Below are 26,805 nucleotides of genomic sequence, written 5' to 3'. Positions count from 1 at the left end.
GTGGCATCGATCAAACATGTCTGAGATAATGGCGGCCGCGGTCGCATCGTGTTGCAGCGTGCGTCGGAGCTGCGCCCGCGCCGACATTGCCGCGGTGTCATACGACAACACTACTGCAGAAGGTACACTTATTAGTATGACTAATCAAAACATAACACGAAAAAAACAAATGTTTAGAAATCTGAAGTCTAGAATTTGGAATCGGAGTCCAGAGGCATACCTATCTGGAAATATATATTAAGAACACATCACTTTTCAAACTTGTACCAAACTAGGCTATAAATCCAAATTAAGATCTCATCTGTCGAACGGTTTGGTAAAACTTGGCGCCTTATCTTTTCTATACCTATGAATGCAAATTACTTATATCAATTGATCAGCAGATCATCAAACTGATAGTTCGTTTGTACCTAAGTCATGTGCTGTTTGCCCTTGGAGTGAGTGGGTATTCTGTGGTGTGTGAGGCGGTGCGCGGCGGTGACCTCGCGGCTGCGCCCGCGCACGCGTCACCCGCGTGACGGCGCAGCCGGCGGCGCTTGCAGGTCACTGTCTGCCTCACTGCCTGTCCCGACGATTAACGCATTGTTCGAACTTTCTAGGAGCTCAATGCACGCTCGCTTTCCCCTAGTTCATATTCCGCGGATGACCGGCTCTTATCTTGTTCAAACAACTCGACGCCGACGTTCGCCTGCAGCTGCACTCTGGTAATTATTCGGAACCAAATCGATCTCTGTGTACAGCAATCACGCTCTCTTAGTTTAGGATCAGTGTGCAGCACAGGTAGAGGTATCATGCAATTGAAAAACATAACACAATAACAATGGACAAAAGAACACGTGCCGGCAATGTTAATAACTTAACCTATCTAAACACATTGGTAGCATGTGTGAGATCATAATGAAGAAGCAATTTAGATCCGGAGCTTAAATAATTCGGCACTTTGGCAGATGGACCTGAAACCGCTCCACAATTACCGATGCGATGTGCATGCACGTAATAATTTAGGTGGAACCTACACAGTACACAAGACGGCGACGCTAGCCGGTGTGGCTTGAGGCAATTAGCGAAATGGACGCCGGAAAGGCGAACGTACTCAGCTCGCGTAGGTCGAGTGCGGACAGAGCGGGTGAACTCCCACCGGGCGACGTCAACCGACCTCCTATTAATAGTACGACCAGTGGGTAATCAATATTCGCCGTGCAAGCCAACCCTCGCCCGCATCGCGCTTCCTGGAAGCCGCGAGCCGCGGCGATTCGGGGACACTCCGGCCCCCGGCGGCGCCGCGCCTCCATAAATCTCCGAGGCCGCTCCGCTTGCCGCCGCTTCCTTTGTTTTTTTTTCTCGCCGGCGCGCGGTAATAAGATCGCGAGCGTCAACGTCAGGTATAGATAGGCTCCGGGCGGTCGCGCGTGAAATGCATGCGCCGTCTATTGACCGCGCAGATGTACAATTTAAAAGCTTGTTCGATGGGCGAACGCGTCGGCGACGTGTTGGTCGAGCGCGTGAGTCGCGCCGCTCCGCCGGAAATAATTAGTCGTGGAGATAATCGTTCAGAAACTCTGTCGGCGGCGCTCGTTAAACCCGCGCCCATTCGTGTGCTCTCGCAACAACTTGAGCCGTTCACAAAATGAAAACTTGCGAGTTGACTCGATTAAGCCCGAATCTACTTCATAAAGCTTATAATGTTGATAGGGAAAGTGGCGGGCTTTATGTATTCGGGAGGAGCGTAGCTTTCGTACGGCCATATTAAATCAGGGAAATGGTAGGAACTAAGTATCTAATAAAACGAATCAATGATCATAATTTCAAAAATACTACATCCTCCTAACCGCAGTGGAGGATATCGCGTTTGCTCTACAGAAACTGGAACATAAAGGACAATTCCGATCCTTTACCTCCATAAGCGTGATGAAGTGTAATAGCGCGCACACATGCGACAGCGTGGAGCAAGGCGAACCTGTCCGGTGATAACAGATCACGGACGGCTGCGGCTGAGGTGGCGCGATAACGCCGCAGATAACAGACGCAATACACTTACATAATCACGGAGCAACACTCGCGACTCGCGACACTCAGCCATTTGCGAAACAAAACTTATCGTACGGCACACTTCGCACAATTTCTCAGATTGCTATTTCGCAATAAACTCTAGATAACTGTCCTTAAGTATTTCGAGAGGAATTACAAAGGAGCCTTAAGTTAGAAAGTCCTTGTTCTACAGCAAGATTTAAATTCTGACAATACACAGCAATTAGCCAGAAACAAGACCCAAATAAATGGACACAAGAAATATGATTTGGTTTATGACATCGCGCCGGAAGTAAATCTCCATTCGTGAGGACCAGAGACAAAGACAAGTACGGGTTACGAAGCGGGGTTGACAAAAAACAAAGAATATTTAAGTCGCGAACGTCACTCGATCTACATAACAATCGATGCGAAAAGGGTCCAATTAAAGTTTTTGAACGAGACGGTCTCACGCAACGGTTTATCCGATGGGCTGTTTATTGCGTTTTTTGCCGTGGATCCGCGGCGTGGCCAACCCTTGCTTCCCACGAATATTCGCGGCGTCTAGTTGTTTGTGCGGGCTGCACGTAGACGCGGCCGCGGCCACCCTATTGATAAGGCACGTCCCGACGCGCCTTTGAACACTCACTGCTGACTACATAGTAATTGTCGGCCTTATCTCACAAATGTTACGATTGTATTTTTGGGTCGACTGAACGTTTTTGTGTTACATTCTTTGTATAACCGAACCCAATAAACACATTTTTGCCTCAGATAATAATATGGGGTGAGCGTGAACATTGTTTACCGGACTTCAATTTTGTACTTAAAAAATCTTCTTGTTATGAGAAAGTTGGGTACACGTTGCTACAACTTTATGATAGCCGTCTACTGCGCTAATGTCAATTAGTGCTACCAGACTGAAACTCTCAGAGCCAAGGTCACAGCTGTCAGGCACATTACGGCCCTTCGGCTGGCACTAACTACACGATAAAGGCGGTACAATAGACCTAAGTCGACATAGAACATCGCTGCTATAGAAAACTACTTCATATTCCATAAAGTCATGGTCGCAAGCAAACATCCACGGTCTGGGAGCAAAATATAAAGTTATAGATAGCACATTTACATTTTCCTACGATATGCCACCCTTCAATAAAATTATGCCAAGCAGATGTCAGATTTCACAAATTCAGATTTACGGAACTTCCAGTGAATAAGATAAAACTGTACCGAAACATTTTGCAGGATGCGTAGGTAGAACACCAATGCCGAATATGTATATGTAAAAGTTCATCTCAAGTTAACAGTACCTAGAATTTAAGCAATAATTTGGAGTCTTAATACAGAATATTTGATTACACAATTAAAACTGACGGTACTGCAGTAAGTAATTACTCGTAAAATCAAATAAAAACAAGCTTCGGAGAGGCAGACGCTGGCAAATTTATCAAAACGGAGATTCAATGTCAGCGCGTAGAAAGAATTTGCATAAGTCATCGACCGGCGGCGATTGCGTTGCAGCTATTTGTGTGCCGATAACAAAACATTGATTAACTGATGAATAAGCCGCAATAACATGATCGATAACATGATGGACAAACTCTCCAACAACAAGTATTTAGCTACCATTATTTTTATAAATGTCAAAATAATGCCATCAAAATAATCGAAAACATTAATGAATTTAAAAAAAAAAAAAACGTGAGTGTCTTTAAACCTATATGAAGTGGTTTTTTAGGTCAAGGGTATTTATTATCCTTAGTGAGATCCATACGTGAGGTCATGGTATAGAACACAGTTATTATAAACATTCAGACAGAAAATAACTCGACGATGAACTTCCTAGATCTTTGTTATAACTTTTTATACGCATGGAAGGAAGCTTCGGGTGTAAATAATCGGCAGTGAACAAAGTTCGTGTCAAGCACGCACAGAACGCAAGAGAAAGCCGATGAAGCGATTGTTACCATATCCATAACATAAAGTGCAGTTCAGACGAGGAGTTTTTACGTAACGCGCGTCTCACCCGGCGACAGCGGCGGCGGCACGGCGCGACGCAGGGGAGGCGCGGGGAGGCGGCGGCGCGGCTAAATTATCGCCGCTCGCGACGAACGCCGGATGGCGTACACCGCGGGCACACATTTACATTTACGCATTTTACGCGGCCGTCACCGACCGATCGCCGCCTCCGCGCCGCGTATTTACAGTATATACATGGCTAGTACGCAAGCGTGTGAAACTAGTCGCGAATAGATTGGAATTCACTTTTTATACAAAGTCTTCCGATGTATACAGCAGCAGTACGCAAATACTCGCATATATTTTGTAGTGGCCAAAGTAACTTGCTTTGTTCCATAATATACAGTGCTAGTCCGCATGCAAACTAATCGTGTATACACTGGAATAGGTGCAAAAAACTTTACGATTCCAATCTATTCGCGAGCAGTTGCATGCTGCCATTTTGATTAAAACACGACCTAGCATTATTTAATGTTAATTTAAATATTAATAATGCTCGTAAATTCAATTTTCTTTTTTGTATATTTTTTAAATAAGTTGATTTTTATGGGAAATATAAGTGCAGCCACAAAATTATTTATTGAACACATGATTAAGCTTCTAATTTTACAACATTATTTATACATTGTCATCTAATTTACTAACTCGGCCTCCTTTTTAGTATATTGCCATTTATAACCTTCAATTAAAAAACATTGTATTAAAAATTGAAGTTAGTGACGAAAACGAATCGCTGCAAAACCGACTCCACGTAGTCTTGTCTGCCCTACCCCTAGAGTGCAATTCAAAACCGCGTAGGCGCGGAGGGGCGAGGCGGCCTGCGAGCTCGGCCGCAGGTAGTTTTAACGCTCGCCGCCGCGGCAGAGGCTGGCCGGCTGAGCCGGCCAGCAAGCCGAAGCTGCGGTGGTGAGCGTGAAAACCATCTGCGACGATAAGCTCGCATGGGACCGCCGGAGCCCCGCAGCACCGGAGCCGTGACAGAAGCGATGCTTGCTGATGTTGCTTGCTTACATTTTAAACGTACTGAGTTAAAAAATTAGAAGCTAATTAAATATATTTTATGGTGTCATTTAATATTATTTTAGAAGTTTACTGTTAGAATGCATGCTACAAATTTAGATGCTAAAAAATAACCATCATGCTGAGTTGTATTTAGAGTAGTTTACTTAGAAGATACTAGTGGCTAAGATAGTATTATTTAGATGCTCGTTAATTGTGGGTGACTTACTAATTTAGAAGGCAACATACATTTTTGGGGGCGAATAATGATATCAAAAAGAAGCCTGTTTAATTAGCATTTTTAATAAACAAACTCAGATTCAAAAGCCTTTTTTATTTAATGCTTTACCTAATATTAATTTTGTATAGTTAAATTTGACCGTGTATAAATTGGAAAGATGCATGTGCACGTCTAAGCTACGAATTATACTCGAGCAGTACGCAAAATTCGTGTATACTTTGAAATCACAAATTAAAATACAGCATTACAAAATATCAGCGAGCAGTTTCCTATGGATGCGTTTTGGCTATGTACACTTTGTAAATACGCCTCCGCGCCGCCATTAGCGCGACACAGATACATACGTGTAGGCTATAACTTGAAGGGGCACGGCCGCGAAAATTGCTGCCATCAATCGTCGAGCCGGGCGACACGTTGCGATCGGTATTCATGCGTAGGGGCGACAGTATAAATTCTCTTATAACTTAGCTATCATTATTTTCCATGCTCGTGCGAGGAGAGCAATGCTACCCATAAGTCGAAATTGTACAGAAAATATTAGGGGAGTGCTTCGAAACTCCAAGAGCGTAGCACAATTCTATTTAGGACAAGATATTTATGCCGAGTTACTTGGTAAGGCTTAAATCTAGAATCCTGTCATAGTTTCACAATGCCAGTAACTAAATAGCGAGTAAGTAATTCGACGAGCTTAGACATCATTCAGCAAAGATTAAAATTCCAAACTATCGATTGAAACGCTCCCAGACGCGCTAAATTGAAAGGGACACTCACAATACTTGTTCATCCGCTAAATCCCCAATATTCGTGGAATAATAATGCTCAAATCGCGATTTGGCTGCGTAGTGAGTGTAAACCGCAGGTAAAGCGCGATTGCTTTGAAGTGTAGCAATAATAACGTTACATTATTAGTCGCGGGCCCTTCCAGGTGCATTGTTTCGCGCGTACCTGCGTGCTGCGCTCATTATGTGCCTACCTGAGTCACGTCGAGTATCGCGCCCGCGACCATTACCACGCATTTTTACCCGCGCTTCACCGCGAAAGATGCGCCGTTGCCATTTTTACCCTGCTGCCGCTGAGAGAGGGTTAAGTTTTTACGCTTGAAAAAGAACGGATTTAATTGCTCCATAGTCCATTGTAATTTATAGTTTTCTTTTGTATACTCTTTGTCTGTTGTCTCATCCAGCTAAAGCTAAGACTGTTGTGATGTTTTCTCGCTACCGTTGTATTCAAGCAGTATAGTTTTCCACTGAAAGTCGCACGAGGGCGTGCACCATCGATTTGCACCATACACCTCCGGTCCCGTTCGTTGCATAAAATCAAGGACACGACCAAGCATTTGTACTAGATGAGTCACCAAAAAACAACAAGTAAACAACACAAGACGAGGTTAACTCGAACATTTTAGAGTTCCGTACTCGGTGACAAGTGACTGTATTACAAAAACCTGGAAGTCCGACTACTTTTGTACATTAGGAACCATACCATCTAATAGTTAGGCAAGAAATAAAACAGGGAAATGATGACTCCAAATCTAATATACATAATAACGATTTATCAAATGATAATAATACCCCAATCAGTTACAATTTCATCAACATTTTAAGGCTATCTCCGCTCGTTCCACCAAATCTGCTGTACGGAGCGTAACTGTCGCACAAAAGGCCATTGTTTAGCCAGTTCAAACAGTCGCAGTGGGCTGCTCGTGAGCATAGATATTACTGACATAACATCATTCGGACTGCGATTTGATACGCACGAAGCCCACTGTGCGGGACCTGCTTTTATTGACGATAAGCTACGCAAATATTGCGCAGGTTTTGCTATTGCTTCAATATTTTGAGAAGCACAAGTTATGTACAATGTTATTAAGCATCCAAATAGCCTATTCACTGAAATAAGGGCTCATGAACGTTTCAGAACCCTCAGAACAGACATTGTATGAAAAGAAGAGAAAACAAGAATTGAATATTTGCTACAGATTAAATGAACAACAAAATGTTTTCTAGTAAACAACAAATAATCAGTTACATCCCGCGATGTCGCTACTATTATTACTCGTCGCTTGGGCCGCGTACCCGCGTAAGCTTTCACACAGCTAAACTAAACGAGACCATAGTGTAGAGAGGGGGCGAAATACCGCGAACGTGTGTTCATTGTCGCTCTTTCCGGGAAAAGATGGCCGTCGCGATTACACCGTGGGCCCCGTCCGTCCGTCCGTTGTAAATCATTATCTCCGCCGCGTAAAAACTAATTGAAAGGGACGCGAGCCCGCCTTTGTTGTTACTTATTACGGCTACGGCCGACTGCCGCGATTTTGTGAGAAACGCATAAACAATCCTCATTTGGGTTTTTACTGAAATTCTTTGAATGCATCCCGGTCATGTTTGGGAAGGTATTAAGTGCTTAAAAACTTAATTACTTCATACTGGTTTAGTACCTACTGTACTTTGCTTGTATGAAGAAAAGGTTGTTTCAACAGAATGAAACAATAGACGTATGGGTGCGAACCGTGGGACTATTCTTTGACTTGACTGGTCATCAATTTATGCCTTGTTTTTTCTGAAGAATGAGGTGAAATCATTTTAAAAAATAACTTTTCAGGTGTCATTATTTTTAGAATGACACTTGTTTTGCCCACGAACTACAACATAATTAACGATAATTATTATAAGTCCGCTACACCAAATCAACGGTCCTGTGGGTCCTTTTCATAATATTTATTTTCTGTATTAATCAAGGAAGCGATAAAATGGCTGAAAAATGAGATAATTTCAGGCGGCCAGACAATAATAAAACAGTGACATAAAATTAAACTTGGGTTTAGTAATTTACTTGTCACCCAGACCTGACCCGGCCAGCAATAATTATATGTCATCCATAGACAATACCAACTTGAAATTTCCGCGTTATAAACTAAATGAGTCGATAATTTTGCGTATTTCTGTATTGTTACGTGAAAATTAAGCTTTTATGTGATTACTTTGTACTAAGCTTAATTTTAGTTTTTTTGAACTAAATAAAATGTGGGAAAAGGACTCCAGCCACCAGTCTTAAAAGGGGTAAAGCGAGGCAAGGTTTGATCATTAAAACACACTTCAAAAAACGCAAGTTTTGATTTATTCCGCTGAACCCATGAAACCTGTAATTTTTAAAACTAATGAATTACAAATACTTAATTAAAATTAACTTTACTTTAGATAATATTTTAACTGGAGTTGAATATAATATCCTTTTTGCAATTAATAAAACAGAAAAAAAATGTCGGCGCGAACTCTCGTCCCAATCAAGCAACGTATGATTTGTAAACATTATGCCGGAATGTTCTGAGGTCTGAGGTCTGTACCTCAATCATAAACAATCAAACGGGTGCTTATGTCCAATCGATTTTATTTCATGTTTCTCCTTTCTTACGAGTAAAAATATTAGCAAATTTAACATCGAGATGATACATGAGCTTTATACTTAGATATAAAAAAAATCTGCCACTTACGGTGTATTTATTTATTTATTCTGTAGTCAATAACTTTAAAATAAATAGCAGAAAATAATACATGTGTATAACCACGTAAAAAACTAGCACAAAAGGTAGACAGTTACTTTTTGATCATATAAATTCTCATCCTATCATAAGAGTGACAAAACTTTTACTTTTGTCAGTAAAACTAAAGCGACGTTGGAAAAATCATAGAAACTATGTATATTAATAGTCAAGAAGATGGTTAGCCAGGTGCAATAGCCCTTGGATAAAGATACGTATGTATGTATTATAACAGAAGAAGATCAGGCATGACCATGATAAACATCTAGCTACATCTATATAGGTAGGTATATAGGTAGGTCTCATTGGCAGCGGCAATCTCAAAGCTGGATAGGTATATTAATTGCCAAGTCATAAGCTCTTCGCATAAACCACTCTGAATGCATAGATCTTGTCATAAGAAGTCATTTGATTAGCTGCATCGAGTTTTAAATTGACACTCTCTATCTATATCTTTATCTATAAGTAATCTAGATATAAAAGCTAAGTCTTCTTTGAACTTGTTATAATTTGGACCAACTGTAACTTTATTGTAATTATTAAAAAAATATACGACTTTGATAACGAAAATAAATGTAGGTAATTTAATTACAATTTTCTTCAATGAACATGATTATAATCAATAGGTAATTTTGAATTACAACTACTCAATATTAAAGTTGCCATTAAGGTCATTTTCTAGCTATACGTGAGAAGGCATGCGAAAAATCGAGTTTCTGAATGATATGATCGCATAAACAACTTATTTATCTGGTATCTCACTATCAGGACCTGTTGAATTCCTGAATCAACTATACTATCTTAAATCTTATGTTTTTTTGCATAAATGTATTTATTTACATGCGCATATCTCCGTAGGTATGTAATCATTATTTAAAAAAAACAAGCAAAGTTAAAAATTCATACAGCCTTGTCAAACTGACAGTTCAAACAAAAAAGTTTTATTCTAACTACCATAAATCATCACCAAAAGTATTATAACGCTATAAAATAATGTAATATCATCAAAAGTCACTCCAAAAGCCCATGGAATGGCCGTTAAGACAAAACAAAAGCTCATAAAACGGTTTAATTAGTCGAAACAACTGGTTGTAAACGTACAATGCACGGGCTGAAGCAACAGGTCCCGTTTTATGACTCCATGCTTTAATATTAAATTTTGTATGGGTTCCGATGGCAGTTCAGTGGGTCACAGCCATTGTCATATTCATAAACTTTCAAGTGTTACTATAAAAATGATTTATTTTTACTGAACTGGAGCTTAGACAATGGTTATAGAATTATAGTATTGTTATTGATTAATAAGATTAAGCTCATCCACGAAACATCAACAATAATAGTTCTATAAATATTTGAAATGACTGAAAGTTCACTGAAAAAATTTGTAACAACATAATGAACATTTATCAAGTTTAGCCGTAACGTCTCACAATCCGTTAAAACCGGCCAGTGACGCACGCGAAAAAAAACAATAAGCGAATCATAGACAATGCGCCTTGCCAGTAACCTGATACTTCTTAATAAAATACTGCTTTTACAAAACTTTTTTACGATCTCAAATTGTCAGTGAGAGAACAACTGTATCGCCGAATGACCCTCTTTTGTTTATGGAGAAACGCAAGGAGCTGCCTCAATGGAAACTTTGGCCCACACAATGGGGTGCATTATCGCGTTGTCCGGGTTAAGATTTGACAAACGGACACATTTTTTTTTCGCAAGATGTCTTCTGAACATGTTATGATTATTTGTGTTCTAGTTTGTTCCGTGAGAGAGGGTTGTAGTTGTAGAGATCTTGAAAATAATATCTTTATTGTATTATTGTTTCCTGTTGTTTTTAGCGGGCCGTTAGTAATTAATTTCAGGTTAATAACGTTAATGAGCACGCTTATTAATAGAACTTACAGCGTCAAAGTATACGCATGAAAAACTTTCCTATAGCAGGCAACATCAAGCGCATCAATAACAATCCGTATTCATCTCACAAACTACTTTACAATTACGAGAATTTTATAACACCAGCTACGTTATCAATACCAAGGAAAACGAAACAAAAGATATTTTGTTCATTACCGGTCAAATTGTACCTGGCCGGGGGAGCCGCGGTAGCTTTCCGACACGTCATCATTTCGCTATTCCGACATAACGCTCGCCATTCGCGGAAGAACAATCAAGTTATTTTCACCACAATCGAAGCCACACGGTTGGACATTCTCGTTAATAGAACAAAAGCTCTATTAACAGCACGGGATATCGCATTAATATATTTGTAGTTGCCCATTAAGGCTATGGACAGGACAATAATCGCCAGCCCTTAACGCCAGATGTGCAGCTCGGCGGGTTATTTTAAAAATAGAACGCATCCCTTACTGGCCGACGATAATGATCGCGTTCGAATTTTCTCGAATGAGGTGCAAAATTGGAACGTACATTAAAATAACCCCTCTGCTCGACAAGATTTTGACATATGACTTTACCGTTGATTCGGCGGGATATTTTGAATCGCGACATGGAAGTCAAAAATTTGTACTAACTTTCAACACATGAATTCTAAGTCCGTAATGCCTGATCAGAAGTATTTTAACTATAACTTTAGAGCTCACTTATTTGACAACAACGTGCAAAGGTCAAATGGGGTCAGTTAATTCAGAAAAAGATAATAATTACGGTGTTTTTAAGTCTATCGAAAAGTTAGGCATTTCAAATTTGGTGAAAACTTACCAATAAATAATCGCATCACTTTCTCAAACACAACACAAACGTCATATTTATAACATTTTCAATCCGTTGCAATACATTTCGTGCACTTATTTATGTTCAATAACTAAAAAATCAGCACATAAAATACACAATAAAAATGAACAATTTACAAGATCAAAGAGAAGTAGACTTTGGAATGGAGTATGTATTTTTTTTCAATCAGCGGTGTGCATTCGATACCTAAATCGGATATTTATTATAAATAATCGAATACCAATTTTATATATACATACCTATTTTTAATAGCAACTTATTTCAATTTTATTTATTAATTTTAAATTATAGGTTCAATTTTTTGTTGTTAAGAAAAAGATATTTAAGTTTTATGAAAGTTTTAGCATTAAATTTTTATATGTATTATTTATTTTGGTGTTGCGTCATTTGTAATAATTTTAACTTTAATTGAATTTTTATTACCTATTACGGAATTTTAATTTATTCTTATATTATTTCTCAACAATTCTAAGATTTTTGTTTCGGCGGAGGGTAAGCCTGGTGTTCTGAAATATAATGCAATTTGTAACTACCAAAGTAATGTACTTATTTGATGATGAGAAACAATAATAATAATTGATTGATTTTAAAGTCACCAAATATTTTTAACCGAATCCCAAAAGGAGGTGGTTCTCAATTTGGATGTTTGTTTTGGTCGAAAGGGTATATTCCCCATATTTGTTATTAGGTCCAGGATCTGATGATGGAAACCTTGAGAAATCGAGGGCAACTCTCGAAAATTGTAAGCATAGATAAGGTTATAACTTGACACTCAGATGTATGTCTGATAACACTATGAAACAGTAAAGGTTTGGAGCTGACCTGATGATGGAGACCAGAGAAGGTCGAGGGAACTCGACAACCGAACTTCTCTCGTCTACATCTCCTTCACTGTTGCAGAGGCCTCGTAAATACGAATAATATAAGCACAAACACGAGAAAGTTTAAATATTCAGTTGTCGAGTTCCCTCGACCTTCACTGGTCTCCATCATCAGGTCAGCTCAAAGCCTTCACTGTTGAATAGTGCTACCAGGCAAACACCTGAGTGATAAGATTTCAACCTATGTATTTCTGCAACTTTCGAAAGTCGCCCTCGATTCTCAAGGTTCCATCATCAGATCCTGACCTGATGATAATGGGACCACCTCGGAAGTATACGCTATCAAACAAAAAAAGAATCATCAAAATCGATAAATAAATGGCTGAGTAATCGCGTAACAAACATACGAAAAAATGGTCGAATTGAGAACCTCCGCTTTTTGGGAAGTCGGTTAAAAATAAGTCGGCGGCGGCCATCTTTCCTTCTTGGACCAGCTTTCGATGAACAGCGAACTATTTGCCCTTTCAAACAATAAAATCGTCATAAAATTTTGCGATAACTACACCTAACTACGGCTCTCGTCAAATTGCTTTGCCGCTCAGTTAAAAGTTGGAAGTAACGAATCGCCATTAAGTTTGGCAGGTCTACAGGAATCCTGCACATAAAACACCCGAAGAAATAAATAAGTCTTCATTTGCCGTCTTCAGAAACCCTAAAAACCGAAGATTATTTTATTCCGGCTACAACGTATTTTCTACCACTGATTTTCTAGCATTTTTTTCAAAATTAATTTACTTTTCCTAATTTATTTTCAGATTATGGTAAGTATACAAAAGTGCAATTTAGTAATATTATAATATCAAATAATATAAAATTATTAAATCGATTCTTTATTTTAACGAATCGGATCATTCGATGCAAAACTTCTATCACCGTCGCCATCTTGTCTATGCATCTTCAAATTTAAAAAAACAACTAATGTAAACAAACATGGCGAGTTCGATCAGAATTCCCGGTAATTACGATTGGATTTTAAAAAGGTATATTTCTAACGGGATGCTAAATATGAAAGGTTTGAATGCGTAAAAATAATTTAAATTTATTTAGTTATTTTATTTAGTACTCACAAATGTGGTTTGATTGGAAAGAAAATAAATATGAGCGTAAATAATTAGGAAAGCATATGACTGATTCGCAGACCCCAATTGGGGTCTAAACCGAGCTTACGGTGACATTGATGTTCAGACCCCGATTGGGGTCCGCTACGGATTTGACGGTTAAAAGATACGTTCGGATGCGTTCAAAGTTCATGTGAATATGTTTACATGAATCATGCACCTGTGGTTTTAACTGAATAAAATGTAAACAGTATTTTTGCGTAAACAGTACCGTAGCTACTTAACTTCCTACGCAGTTTGTAAGAAACTGAAGGAAGCAGTTAATTGCTAGAACACGTAGGCGAGCAGGCGATAGGTCAACGGGCCATCTCTTTTGACGTCGCAAGAGCTGCACAGATAACTTAGCACGTAATTATTACAGGTGTCTATTGTTATAAACTTAACAGTTATTTTAAGAAAATAAATATTGCTTCAAACGAGATCTTTATATAGTTTTGTAGTGTTATAACATGTTTTTTCGTGGTTGAAGTATGTTGCTTTTCAGCGAAGGGTGCTTTTCTAATGCTAATGTTGTTTTATTTGATTTATGGTTAAAGTAATAGGTACGAGTACATAAAGTCACGGAATCGGTTCATTTGTTTATGAAAATTTTCCTAATATTTCGTAATTTCTATGTTATAATGTGGGAAAATGATGATGTTTTGTCGTCATTGCACTTGGGTAAACTTTTATTGGAAAAGGGAGCTAAAATAACAATTTGAATTTAATTGTAGTAATTTTGTGTGTATTCGTTAAAAGTATGACCCTTATTACCTTCTTTGAAATTACTACTTTAATCTGCTAAGCTACAAACCTACCTGCTGAGCACAACATTCTATGTTCGATTTCCGTTCGTGTGATATTGGTTAATACATATACCTACCTATCTGCCCGTATTAGGACTATAACCTAAGCCTAATCCTTCGGGGAAAACACACCGTTAAATGACATTAAAAACTCATCAGACTAAAAAAAGTGCGTATCTAGCATGTTCCACAGTCACGCTCGATCGAAGGTTGTGCCCTGTAGGGTTGGGCGCACTATCTGTGCGTCATCCGACCTCGCGGCGGCCCTGCAGCGCGGTGTCGCGATAACAATTACACAGAAAACTTATTGTGTTGTTTACTACAATGACTTACACTGCAAAACCTACCTTATAACTGCAGCTATAGAGCACAAAATACCGTGTGTAAGTTAGTATGTATGGATAGGTAGCCACGTCGCGAACGTTGAGATGCAAGACTTTGGAATTATAATTAGGATAGGAAGCATGTTGTTGAACGTTTTATATTTTATTATGTTAAAACAAAAGGTATTGTTGTACTATGCTGTGAAAATGAGATCATTGGAAAATATTCCTGTATCCAGACTTACCTACCAGGAATGTCCAAGCGCGCTTTGTTTACTTACGGCCGTTCCCAAAATCAATCTATCGATGTTTTGTTTAGAAGAGGGAGAATTTTGTCATTACGGGTCTAACGTCAAAATTCTATCTTCAGTAGTCGTATCAATAGATAGACCGAATATTGGAAACGGACATTAGAATATTAGTCTGTCATTTAATGTTAGGTTACTATAGACCTAATCGCTTTCCATTAATTTCAGTCCAGTCTCAAGCAGGCTCGTCTTTGATGTAAATTTAACCAATGATTACCTAACTATACCTAGGCACAGAATATAGACGTACAGTTGTGAAGGTAGCTACTAACTTTCGTAAAAATGTCACTCACACACACACGTACATAGACGAGCTTTTACCGGCGCTATCGGTGCTGTCGTGCATGGAACACATGCGTGTGTGAGTGACATTATTACGCACGTAAGTACGCAGCTTCACAACTGTTTACAAGAGAATATATTTAAACTGTGCTATAGGTATAGCAAGTAACGCGTAGGAGCAGCGGCGAGTACAAAATGTCACGTAATAGTCTGCAGGCCTTAGAATCTTTGATACTAAGTTAGCTAGCTTAATGTAACAATAACAGTGATTCTCTTTATAAATACTAGGCCCCTTTTAGACCTTAAGAATCGCCTTCAACCGTAACTAGGTATATAATAGACAGAAGTGCTGAAATGGACAGCCTAAATAAAACTTTTCATTTTGCAAAACTTTTTGCTTACACATTGTTTAACTTCCATGTTTTTTATCTTGATCGAAGTTAGGTTGAAAATCGTAGAAATTATAAAAAGTAAGGCACTCTCGTGATTCAATCCAGTTCATATAAAAATTGTCGATATATGAAATAGTTCACTACTATTATTTAGTAGTAGGTACTTTTCCTCGTATGCTCTCGTTATCAACCTCGAGTGAACATTCCGATGTCCATGACATGGTTAAAGGATACCATACGCACACCGCTCTAACACAACCGGATAGACCGCATGCAAACTGTCCTTCATTATAATTCCATCGTATACAGACCAGCAATATTTGAGCTTGCAACATTAACAAGAATGATAGAACAATAGTGGAATGTCTGACTTCAGATTGCAGTTTCGAATATCTGTGTAGACATATCGACATACTTGCAAAATGTTATTTATGAGGTACGTTAAACGGATTATATGTTCTGTAAACGGACAAGTCAATAGACATTTGATAGGCGAGTGAAGAATTCAGTTTGTCCTCAACCATCGCAAATAGAAAAGATTCCTATAGATAATGTAAACTACAAAAAAAAACATCACAAACAGCTCACAAGTAAAAAGTCTTAAATATAAAATAATACAAGGTTTTTGAGTGTTTCAGTTTTCATTCATATACTTATCAGTTTTCATTCAAGCGGTATCCTTGGCGGTATCGCTAATTATTGCCTAGCGGCATAGTAAAAGCGATGTAAAAACGATTAATTTTTAATTCGGAAAATTCTATCAATATTTTTGAATCTATTTACATTATTAATTCGCGGTTTTGTGTCATTAAAGCTTATGAATAACTACAAGGAACAAAACGAAACTGCCGATGAGTCTACCAACATAATCTAAATGCAATAAGTCATGTAAAGCATGTTACGGCGTGAACCTCAGTCCACGGCTTACATACTCGTATCGACACCCGTTCTCACTTACATCACGACTCCGAATAAGTAATACAAGTCGGTTACTTATAGGCTTTAATGTAAGCAGCGATTTGAAGCGTAGAACGATGTGTAAAACTAGGTTCTAAACTGCAGCATTTATACATAAGAACATCTATTGTAAAATGCATGCGTGAGCCAAAAGCAAGAAAGACGTCACAGATTGCCATGAAGCACTTATTATTTCATTATTTACTAGACTTTACCGGGATTAGATAAAGCCTGTTAGATACTTCTGTTCGAGAAGAATGTGAGCTTTTAAAAAGTGAAAGAATTTTGCAAATCGATTCAGTAGTTTCGGAACCTTTTTGAGAGGAAACTTTTTTAATCTTTATTATATTAGCATAGATTCATAATTACGTGGCCTGATTTAGTTGCAATATTGATTATTGATGACAAAAAATATGCAATCCAAAGCTGAATTGTCGCTTGTGTCAGCTGATAATTGATAGATACGCAAATATACAAAATCATTTGAGGGAAAAGTTTCAACAGACCCTGAGTTATTTTCATCAACATACGCAAAAAATACAAGGCAAGTGAACCCGCAGACATATGTATACTATGCATACTATGTATTTAATAATATAATGCGTAACAAAAATACGCTTTGAACATCACACTAAGCGGTACTGCGCGGACATTTAATATCAAACACGTGGATGTAATCCAAGAAGGCTCAAGTTTTACTTGTTGATTTCTCTAAAGTAATTTTGAGTTTTGGTGAAGGTTATTTACTTATAGTATTTAGCATAATTTATAGAATATTAAAATATTAGACAAATAGTTAGTGTTAATAGAACTTATCAGGCATTTAAAAATTTAATTTGCTATTTTCCGAAATTTGACGTCGGCGACTACCCTGAGAATCCTGGGTTATTTTTAACAATCCCATATCATCATTAACCGGTATTACCAAGACATAGCTGTACTAAGACCTCTCTCTTCATATGCTACTAACTTTGATCTAGAGACCAGAGTCTACTTCTTAAATCCCTGTCCCATAACAATAGCAATCACATCTAAAACTAATATTATCAAGCTAGAGAATTTGTTCGATTAAAAGCGATAATCTTAGGAATTGCTGGTCCGATTTCATAACTTACCCGTGTACCCAGAAATACTAAGAACATGGACCCATCGAAAGATGGTGAAACCGCAGTTTTTACAAAGTAAGAAGTTCTTCAAAATTCAAAATACAAATATTTTCGTCATCTACCTACCGCACGATCTTCAATAACCACCTTCAAAGTAGGTACAATTGCATAATATTAATGGCTAATTGTCTGAGAACGTATAGGTATCAAGTTGCGTCCGTATCTTGCTTACGATGGCCAGTGTAACTTAACGCATCATCAGCGAATAAGCTTGGTGTCAGATGTTGTGCGTAATATCATCGAGTATTCGGGGCTAATCGCGAACGGAGTTAGGTATTTTTTACTTTAATATATAATATTTGTAATTAACTAGTGCTTTTGAGGAAACATGGAATTGTTTTTTTGAGTATACACGTTACGATTTATGATAATCATTTATTTATAGTAAAGTTTTATTGTATAGTCACAAACATTATTGCTCATGCCCGTCAAAGTAGTTAATCATTCAGTTTTTTTCAGGACATATTAATCCAACCTCCACGGTCAATCGTAATGACAAAATAAGTGATGAAGCTTTGGTCTATCATAGACACATCATATATGGCAAGATAAAATGAAGGAGTAGTAAGTAAATTATCCTCAAAAGTGGTTTTCGTTTTCCTAATCAAGGACCTCGATGAAGTTTAGCTTTCAAAGGGTACCTACGTAGTGAAGAGTACCTATACATATACAGTTAAGTAGAAAAAATTCGAGCCGCATCGACTGCAGGCGATCTCGACTGGCTAATGAGTGGCGCGGGGTTGCCAGATGTGGCTGAAATAACGTTGTAGGTTGTTCTTTTTATGAATGGCTCAATGTTCTGCAGTTATTCATGTTTGACATGACGCTTGCCTGCTAATTTGAATGATGTGAAAACAGGTCATACGTACCTTTCAGGAAATATAGTGGGGTAAGTTTGTGGAAATTCTTGTTTTTTTTTCAGGCGAATAGTAATATTTGTCGCGGGTCAGTTGCTTATGTTTCAATTCACAAGGTCGTATGCTTAGCTACATAATTTTATCAAGATTCAATTTCTACGATTTTATTTAGACTCAAAATCTCTTCTAGCCAAACAAAACGAGCCCAAGCAACTAGTCATATCAGCGCACTATTGACGTACGGGCCGCTAAACATCAATTATCTCGTATTTAGTTGGCAACACCGCGGGGGCGCGGCGGCGCGGGCGCCGGGGAGGGGAGGAGTGGGTAATGGCGCGGCGTCGGATGTCGCCGAGGGTGCGCGCCGATAACAAAATCACTAGAGAACGTGCATACTGACGTGCGAGTGTAGTTAGGGGCGATGCGGCAATGTAATGGTCTTAGTTTGTTTTGGGAGTTGTCTTCTGTGATGATGACTTGCGTTATTGGGTACGTATGCCAAGTGAGTATGTATTGTAAAAAATGTAGTAATACAAGGTATTATCAACATTCCATTAATTTACCTAGCTCCCGTTTTACAGAATGACAGACGTCGCGTTGAAGGCAACAGTTGTTCATGAAGGGTTTAGGAAGCCTCCTTTATTCTACATGAAAACCACACGTGTAACTCAGCTCAAGTCAATCATAGTACTACCCACTCATAAGAGAAAATCGAATGATTAACCCAACTTAAAATACCACCTCCAACGCAACCGACATCCCACACATCGCCAATGCCCGAAATACAGTGCGGGCGACGCGTCGTAAATCGCGGCACGGCGCGGCGCGGCCGGAGCCGAGGCCGAGGCCGAGAGCCGAAAGCCGAGAGCCTTTGTGTAGCCTCGGCGCAAAAACATACCTACACCCACCAGCGTACATGCTTAGGAATACGACACGTCCAATGTCTCGCGGCTGTAGTTTGGCTTGGTAGACTTGAGCACCTATCTTTATCTACCTAGCACCTTTTCAGAGGAAACTGCTACCTTGTTGGTCCAGCAGTCGTATAGCACGACTGATGTATATGGAGATTCGATTCCCGGAATCGGAATTTGGAGATTGACGCAATCGCGCTTCGTAGAGCACGTCGATGTCGGTCCTGCGCCTGATCTCTCTCCGATCTTGTCACATTGGCGGGTTATGAGAGAGAGGGAATAGAGAGTGTACCTACTGGTATGTGTCTGCGCAAATTTTTGTTGCGAAGAAAGCCCCTTTGCATTTGCAGTTCGTAGGTAATCGAAAGATCGCTCACATGAACTACACCTAGTGCCTATATGATGAGATGTTCTAAGACTACAGGACCTACTTAAGGTCCCTGACTTCGCACCGAATTCGCTCTTTACAATCTGTATACGAGCTTTTAGCTACAGAACAAGGTTTCATATGTCCTTACTATGGTCGAATTGTAAGTGTAAAACCCTTTCTAATATGGTCATTCATACAATATTGACTGTCTGTAGGTAGTTATACATATGTAGGTAATCTTTTGCCACTGAACCCCTGACAGATGAAAAACTGGGTTGAGATTTTACTCAGATAGTCAGTCGTGTCATGAAAAATACTGGTAGTAAGCTGCATTCAGTTAGAGCCAAACCCTAAAATAGCAGACAAAAAGCTAGGCAGACGAGATAAGTTCATTGACTCTTAGCAAAGAACTAATTTATAAATGACCATCAAACTCACTCTAGAAACGAATTTGTCCAAAAATCTATACAGTCATTTATCACAAAACTCCAATTTTAATACTATCCCTCCAATACGAACCTACTCTAAATATAAGCCATGAACAAAAAACACTTGTATTTCATCAACGATTTCCTGAAACTCATAGAAAATAGCTGAAACAGCATAGTTGTTAATACTATAGAAGTGGATCAACGGACGCGTAATCCTGCGCAGGGATTACACTTCAAACTAATGTTGATAGCAAACAACAGGTTGTTTGTAACTTTACTTTGATATAAATAGAAATATTAAATATACTCTGGTACTATTTTTAGGGGAAAAAGAAAAACGTATCTGTCATGTTATTAGTTAAAAATTTAATAAAAGAAATAATTTCCAGTCAATGCCCGTTTCGAAAGTAAGGAATTTTGCCATTCACTTATCATTACAAAGACTGCTACAAATGCAATTAATGTAAGCTTTTTCCATCTGCTTAGCATGAAAAGTATAAACGTCAAAAATATGTACTTTAACCAAAACATTCGAAAACTTGCAACGTCAATAGATTAGTAAGAACTAAGAAGTAATATGAAAATAGCTTCACTTGGTTCATCATATCTTTGGGATAACAGTTGTAAGTACTTATATTATGTATTTCAAAATGCAATGTGACATGGAATTCCGTATCAGTTGTGTGACATAAGTGTTAGCGTAAACTTTGCCATTTAGCGCCTCTCAATAACGTAATGTGAACACTTTCACCCGCGATTTAGTATACTAATGCATATACGATGCCAACCAGTAGGAATGTTATAGTGTATATGCGTAGTGTTAGAGCAAATACATACCCTACAAGAAAATACATATTGTTTGCTTAAGAAATCAAGTAAACAACTCAATGATAAAACCCATTATCATAAAAAATCCACCCAAAATACATAATTTATTACTACACGTACATCACCCTTGAACCGTCTTTACCCGAACTCATTATACACTTAAGTTTCAAAAGCATAATACTTAAGATAACACCAAGCCGCCTTCGACAAACATCATCATACATAAGTCACTGTCAAGTTACGAGCTACGGAAACAACAAATAGTACGCGCAATAAAAATGAACTGCTACGTAAAACATAATCATAATAATGAAGCGTAGCGAGCGCTACGAAACTTCGTAGCATATCAATGAGGCGAGCCCATCGCTTATCATCTCTAACTACATTGTTTTTGTTTCATTTGTTTGTGCCGACCCACTGAAAAACATCGAAAGCGACTCCGGCCGCGGGAACTAGAGTAATTAGTTGCCAACTATTACTTGGTAGACGGGCGCGAGACGTTATTACGAGACAAAGTTAGCCACTTAGAAAAGTTGTGGAACACCACGATTGTGAGAAAACTTTCGTCCTACGACCGCAAGTTGTCGTCTGAAAAAGTTACGATTCAGAGGCGGCGATTTTTTCGCTTGGAAAGTTGATGCGTTAAAATTAATAATTAATCGAGCTAATATATTGCGGGGGATAGGTGGGCCGGCGAGCACGGCTCGAATGTCGGAGGAATAAGCGAGGAGGCGGCAAGATCGCGGTGGGGCGGGGGGTGACGGACGGACACAAAGGAGAGGAGCGGCCGGCCGCGGACGCGAGCCGCGGGCCCGGCCTTATCACCGGCGGGCACACAGTCGGGTCGCGCGCGCCGCGACGCACGTCTCTGCCTCGCGCGCCTCGCTCGCCGCACTCTCTCAGTGACAAGTGACCAACTGATCAGTGGAACTCGTGTGTACACGTGCCGCGCACTGCGCACCCGGACTATATTTTTATTGGTCGGAGTGCTCCATTCACGGGCCGTTTATAATATTGCAATAACGGCTGGCTTGTCAAAAATTGTAAACACAGCACACGTGCCGGGGCCGGCTCGCAAGTAAGTTGCTAACTTTGTATTTCAAGCCTTATCACTGTTACCATGTAGGTTCCAACTTGTTACTTGCCAAGTGAATGTTAGACGTTTTGTTCTTTGTGTGTGAAAAGTGATCAGTCAGTTTTATGAAGCTGAAACTTCATTAGTGAAACCTCTAAACCAAAGCGATAATCTAGATGCAAGGTAGATATGAAATAATCATCATAATTGCAAGTTGCCTGTTTGCCTATGCCATAATTTAGTTACTAAAATCTCTGTTAACACCTTAAGCTAGAACTTCAGAACTTTCAGAAAATTTGTTGTATTCAAAATAAATTAAGGCATTTTTAACACCAATAAATAGTATTATTGTTTAATTGTCACATAAGAATTCAGACTGAAATTCACTTGCATCTCTTTTTATGCAAGTCAGTAAAAACCCGACTGCAAAATAAAAATGGTTAAAAGGCCAAGATGTAATTTATTTAATGTCCAGTCATGTTCACTTTTGGTGAAAATTAAATACCTACACACACATTACCTTAAAATTATACTGATAAAAGAAATAGATGTTAAAATGTTCACTACACTTAAATTTTATTTGTCACGAATTTCTAATATCGGCATTCATTTAATAATTCACTACTGGAATATTACTTTCTTACTTAATCCTTAATCCAAATAAGTTTTCTCAAAATGTGTACGACTAAATTCATTTATAGAAATGTCCCGCTAAAAGACTAACTGAAAACTTTCCGCACGCAAAGTTATGAAATTCAGAAGTGTAGGTAACTTAACACGCATAATAAAATAACTTGCCAATAACTCAATTAAATAAATTGTATGAATAGTGCTACATTAATTTTGTATCTTTTGTATCTTCCCTACATAATTTAGCTCACAACTCAACATTCAGATGACATAAACATTGCAATCAACTTTTCCATTTCGATACAAATAAACAGTACGCATTTCTGACGTTCGTGCGCCTAGCGCCATCTCTCGGCGACGGGCGGAGGCGCGCTAACCGCTCGCAAGGTCACCGTGTCAACGACCCGACAACTTTTGCCGCCTATGTTGTCGTAGGTCATAATTTTATGTCTTCTTTTTGTTTATCTTTTCGTAACTTTATAGCTTCCCGCGTAAACGTTTTTGTTTATGGCAACAGTTGTTAACGTGTTAGCGGCCTGTTAAATGTATTTTTTCGTAATTTTATTGCAATTTAATTACATTAAGTGGTAACATTGAAGTTTATTGTATAACATTCGGGCGACAGTTCAAGTCAGTACTTATTTAGTGTAAATAATGACTTTATATTTGGTGTTTATACCAAAGGAAATCTTTAACTTGTTATTAGTATATCCGATATAATATAGGTACCTAATTGTTGACAGACCGTACCACAAAATAAATACCGTACATTTACCGGATAATTTAATTTTTGCCTTAATTTGGTAATTCATATGTTATAATGCTTGGTATTTATTTTTCATTCCGTAACGATGATGTATCATACTGACGTTATACGACAAAACTTTAACCATCATTGAGGAAAATAAGAGTAGGTATTAAGACATGCATTCATAATTCGGTTGCAAGAAATACATAGTGGTAGTAACGTAAAGTAGTTCTGATGAAATGCGCTCAGGATGAATATTAATTCACCTAATTTTTTAAAACACGAGTTGAATAATATTCAAGTGATACGTGTTGCATTTTAAAGACTCAACTGACCTATAGCTATTATGTATTATATAGCCAACTCTAGGAATCGACCACACATGGAATAACCGCTAGATGATATAAAAAGTTAAACAAAATTAATTTATAATATGTTTGTTTGTTACAGCAAGCGCGACGCCACAATGGCGACCAAGGGCAAGCGTCCAATGCGCGCACTGACGCCCAGCGACAAGATCGAGGCCATCCAACGCGTCAACGACGGCGAGTCCAAGGCCTCGGTCGCGCGGGACATCGGCGTGCCCGAGTCCACGCTGCGTGGCTGGTGCAAGAACGAGGACAAGCTGCGGTACATGACTTCCCGCCTCTCCTCACCTGACACGGATAAGAGCAATGATGGCGAGCCGCCCGACAAGCGCGCGCGCACTGAGTCACCTGCCGCGCCGCCCTCTCCCGTGGCCACCGGCCTCGACCTGTCTGCTCCCGTCAGCTCCGCCCCCATCGTGTCGCAGTCCACGCCCTCCATCGACGCTCCTGTTGAGCTCACCACCAAACGCACCGTTTCATCCCCTACATCCCACATCCCTCGTGAGCGCCGACCGGACCCTGGCGCCAGCGTATCTATGAGTGCTATCAGCCCACTATCAGGCCTGCCTCATCTGCCGGGCCTGACGCACTCGCATCTTGGTCTCAGCTTCAATGAGATCGCCACCAATTTGACATTGCTTGCTCAACTGAATCCTGGATTGTCGGCGCTGTCAGCTCAACCAGCAAGTCGCGCGCTCCGCTCTGTACGATCTCCTAAGCCTGCTCATAATGGAGTGCTTAACTTGAACGATGGCAAGCATCATCATCGCAGCAAGACACATCATCATTCAGATCCGTACCGCACAAGCTTGTCAAAATCCAGCCACCACACGTCGCACTCTGCTGCCAACCAGCCAGTAGACGACACGCTCTGGTATTGGCTCAAGACACAACAGGCAATGCTGGACCTTACTGCGCCGACTACGACGGCGCATCCCCTCCAGCTCGGGAAACCAAGTGAACCAACCTTGCCGCCTAAACCGGTTGCAGCTGCTGCACCGATTAATTCACATCTTGATTATAACAGAAACTCTTGGCTCTGGCAATATTATAAACAGTTCGGAGGAGCGATGCCCTTGCCTGAAGATAAACACAAACCCGCCTCCCAGGTGCCAAAGGATAAGTCAGCAGAAAATATCCTGTACTCACACCTAACGAAAGGCAAGGCTGAGGAGGAGCGTGGAGCCATGACTAGTCCAGGGCATACTCAGGCACAGAATGATCCCGAGCCTCGCCGCACTCCCAGCGTAGAACCGAGAGTAGCTGAGCCCGCTGCCAGTCCAGAGATTGGGACAGAAAACAAAGAACCGACACCGGAGCGGGTCCATGAGTCAAGCCGAAGCCAGACCAAAGCTCGTACAGTGCTCGATAACTTGCTATTCAACAACAGTAACCAGACCGTGAGTGGTGAGACGCGGTCAGCGTCTCCAGCTAGCGGCGAGTGGGAGTCCGGCGCGGCCGAGGCCCTGGAGCACGGCGACAAGTTCCTGGCGTGGCTGGAGGCGAGCGGAGACCCCAGCGTGACGCGCATGCACGTGCACCAGCTGCGCGCGCTGCTGCACAACCTGCGAGCCCGCCGGGCGCCCGCCCCTGCGCACCCCGCGCACCCCGCCGACCACGCCGCCCGCCGCAAGTAGACGCCCCGCCAGGACTGCCGCTCGCTACAGGGAATATTTCAATTATGTACATAGTTACGTTGTCGCCAGTAAGCGTTCACTTGTGATATGTGTAGCCAAATTTGCGTAATTTCTTTGTTCTAAAAGAAAAGCTATGCATTATTCTTTAGTTTGTAAGACTGGGCCGGACCAGACAAGCCGACGGAGCCCGGCGCATGCGCAAGTCAGGGGTTTCCATCGGCTTGTTTGGTGTCGGACGTTCTGTTTCCGAGTCTATGTGAAACTTGATGGGTAGATAGTTACACCTGTTGTAAATTGAATGTTATATTATCTACGTTTTCTCTTACCGATGCACACAAAACTTGTTAAATAAATAGTTTAGATAGTACCGCTGTATGTTGCCATTTGACAATTACATTCCTAGTTGTACCCTTACTATAGTTTATAGTCGAATCCCTATGTTCTACCTCAAGTCAAACTAATACTAAGTCACGCACGGCGTCCTTTCAACCGTTCACTGAGTAGTAGCGCGTGTAGTGTGAGTGGCGTGTGTGTGGCGTACGTGCGGCGTGCGTGCGGCGTGGCTCAGCCGCGGCGCCCGGCGCGCCTCTCGGCCAATACCAAAAATATTGAAAGGATGCGAATGTATTGTTGTGCCAATCGTAAGAACAAGGTAATATTGTTAAGATATAGATGACTCTATTGCGTTAGCTAGGCACTCGTTGTGTAATTGTTTTCTATTGCTCAGTATTTTATATATTATGTATATTGTAGACAACGTCGACGTGTCGACTCGGAATTGTATTATACGTTAACGTTAACAGTTAAGGACACTGTGATCAAAATTATAAATTATTGAGAGATTATTATTATTGTAAGTACATTCCTAATTAATAGAGTGTATTATCTTAATGTTATTTAAGAGGTTGTCCAATGGTGTGAGGTCGCGGCGACACCCGGTCGTGACTGCTCTATTAGAAGAAAAAGTTCAAAAATTGTAGGTATCTCCTTCCCACAGAAGATAGAATTATTGATTTGCATTTCACGTTAATATTAGCTCCACTGGAAAATTATTCGAGAGATTGATATTTTGTACAAAATTAAAAAATTGGATTATAAATTCTCTTATCACTACTTGTGATCTCGAAAATGTTGAATGATTAAACTTGATTGAACCTTAAGTCGATACTGTTTTATTTTC

General features: G+C 39.9%; 2 protein-coding genes and 1 long non-coding RNA gene across 3 annotated transcripts in view; 1 reads left to right on the top strand and 2 right to left on the bottom strand.

The window, feature by feature from the left end:
- LOC110376431 (dynein regulatory complex subunit 7) overlaps positions 1 to 26,805 on the bottom strand; it is a 126,398-nt gene that overhangs the window by 97,794 nt on the left and 1,799 nt on the right. The gene's annotated exons all lie outside the window — the stretch shown is intronic.
- Positions 12,223 to 13,661, bottom strand: LOC135118313 (uncharacterized). Its single transcript, XR_010277509.1, has 2 exons — positions 12,686 to 13,661; positions 12,223 to 12,255 (listed from the first exon to the last, which is right to left on the bottom strand). It is a non-coding gene; the product is annotated as an uncharacterized LOC135118313 (long non-coding RNA).
- LOC110376425 (protein distal antenna) lies at positions 21,934 to 26,785 on the top strand. The gene is made up of 2 exons (XM_021334892.3): positions 21,934 to 22,245; positions 24,071 to 26,785. Exon 2 carries the CDS (start codon positions 24,087 to 24,089, stop codon positions 25,623 to 25,625), a length of 1,539 nt encoding a protein of 512 aa, XP_021190567.3. The 5' UTR covers positions 21,934 to 22,245; positions 24,071 to 24,086; the 3' UTR covers positions 25,626 to 26,785.

Source organism: Helicoverpa armigera, chromosome 20, assembly GCF_030705265.1.
Source record: "Helicoverpa armigera isolate CAAS_96S chromosome 20, ASM3070526v1, whole genome shotgun sequence".
Taxonomy (NCBI): Eukaryota; Metazoa; Arthropoda; class Insecta; order Lepidoptera; family Noctuidae; genus Helicoverpa; species Helicoverpa armigera.
Note: the sequence above shows the minus strand (reverse complement) of the source record. Positions and strands in the feature narration are given on the sequence as shown.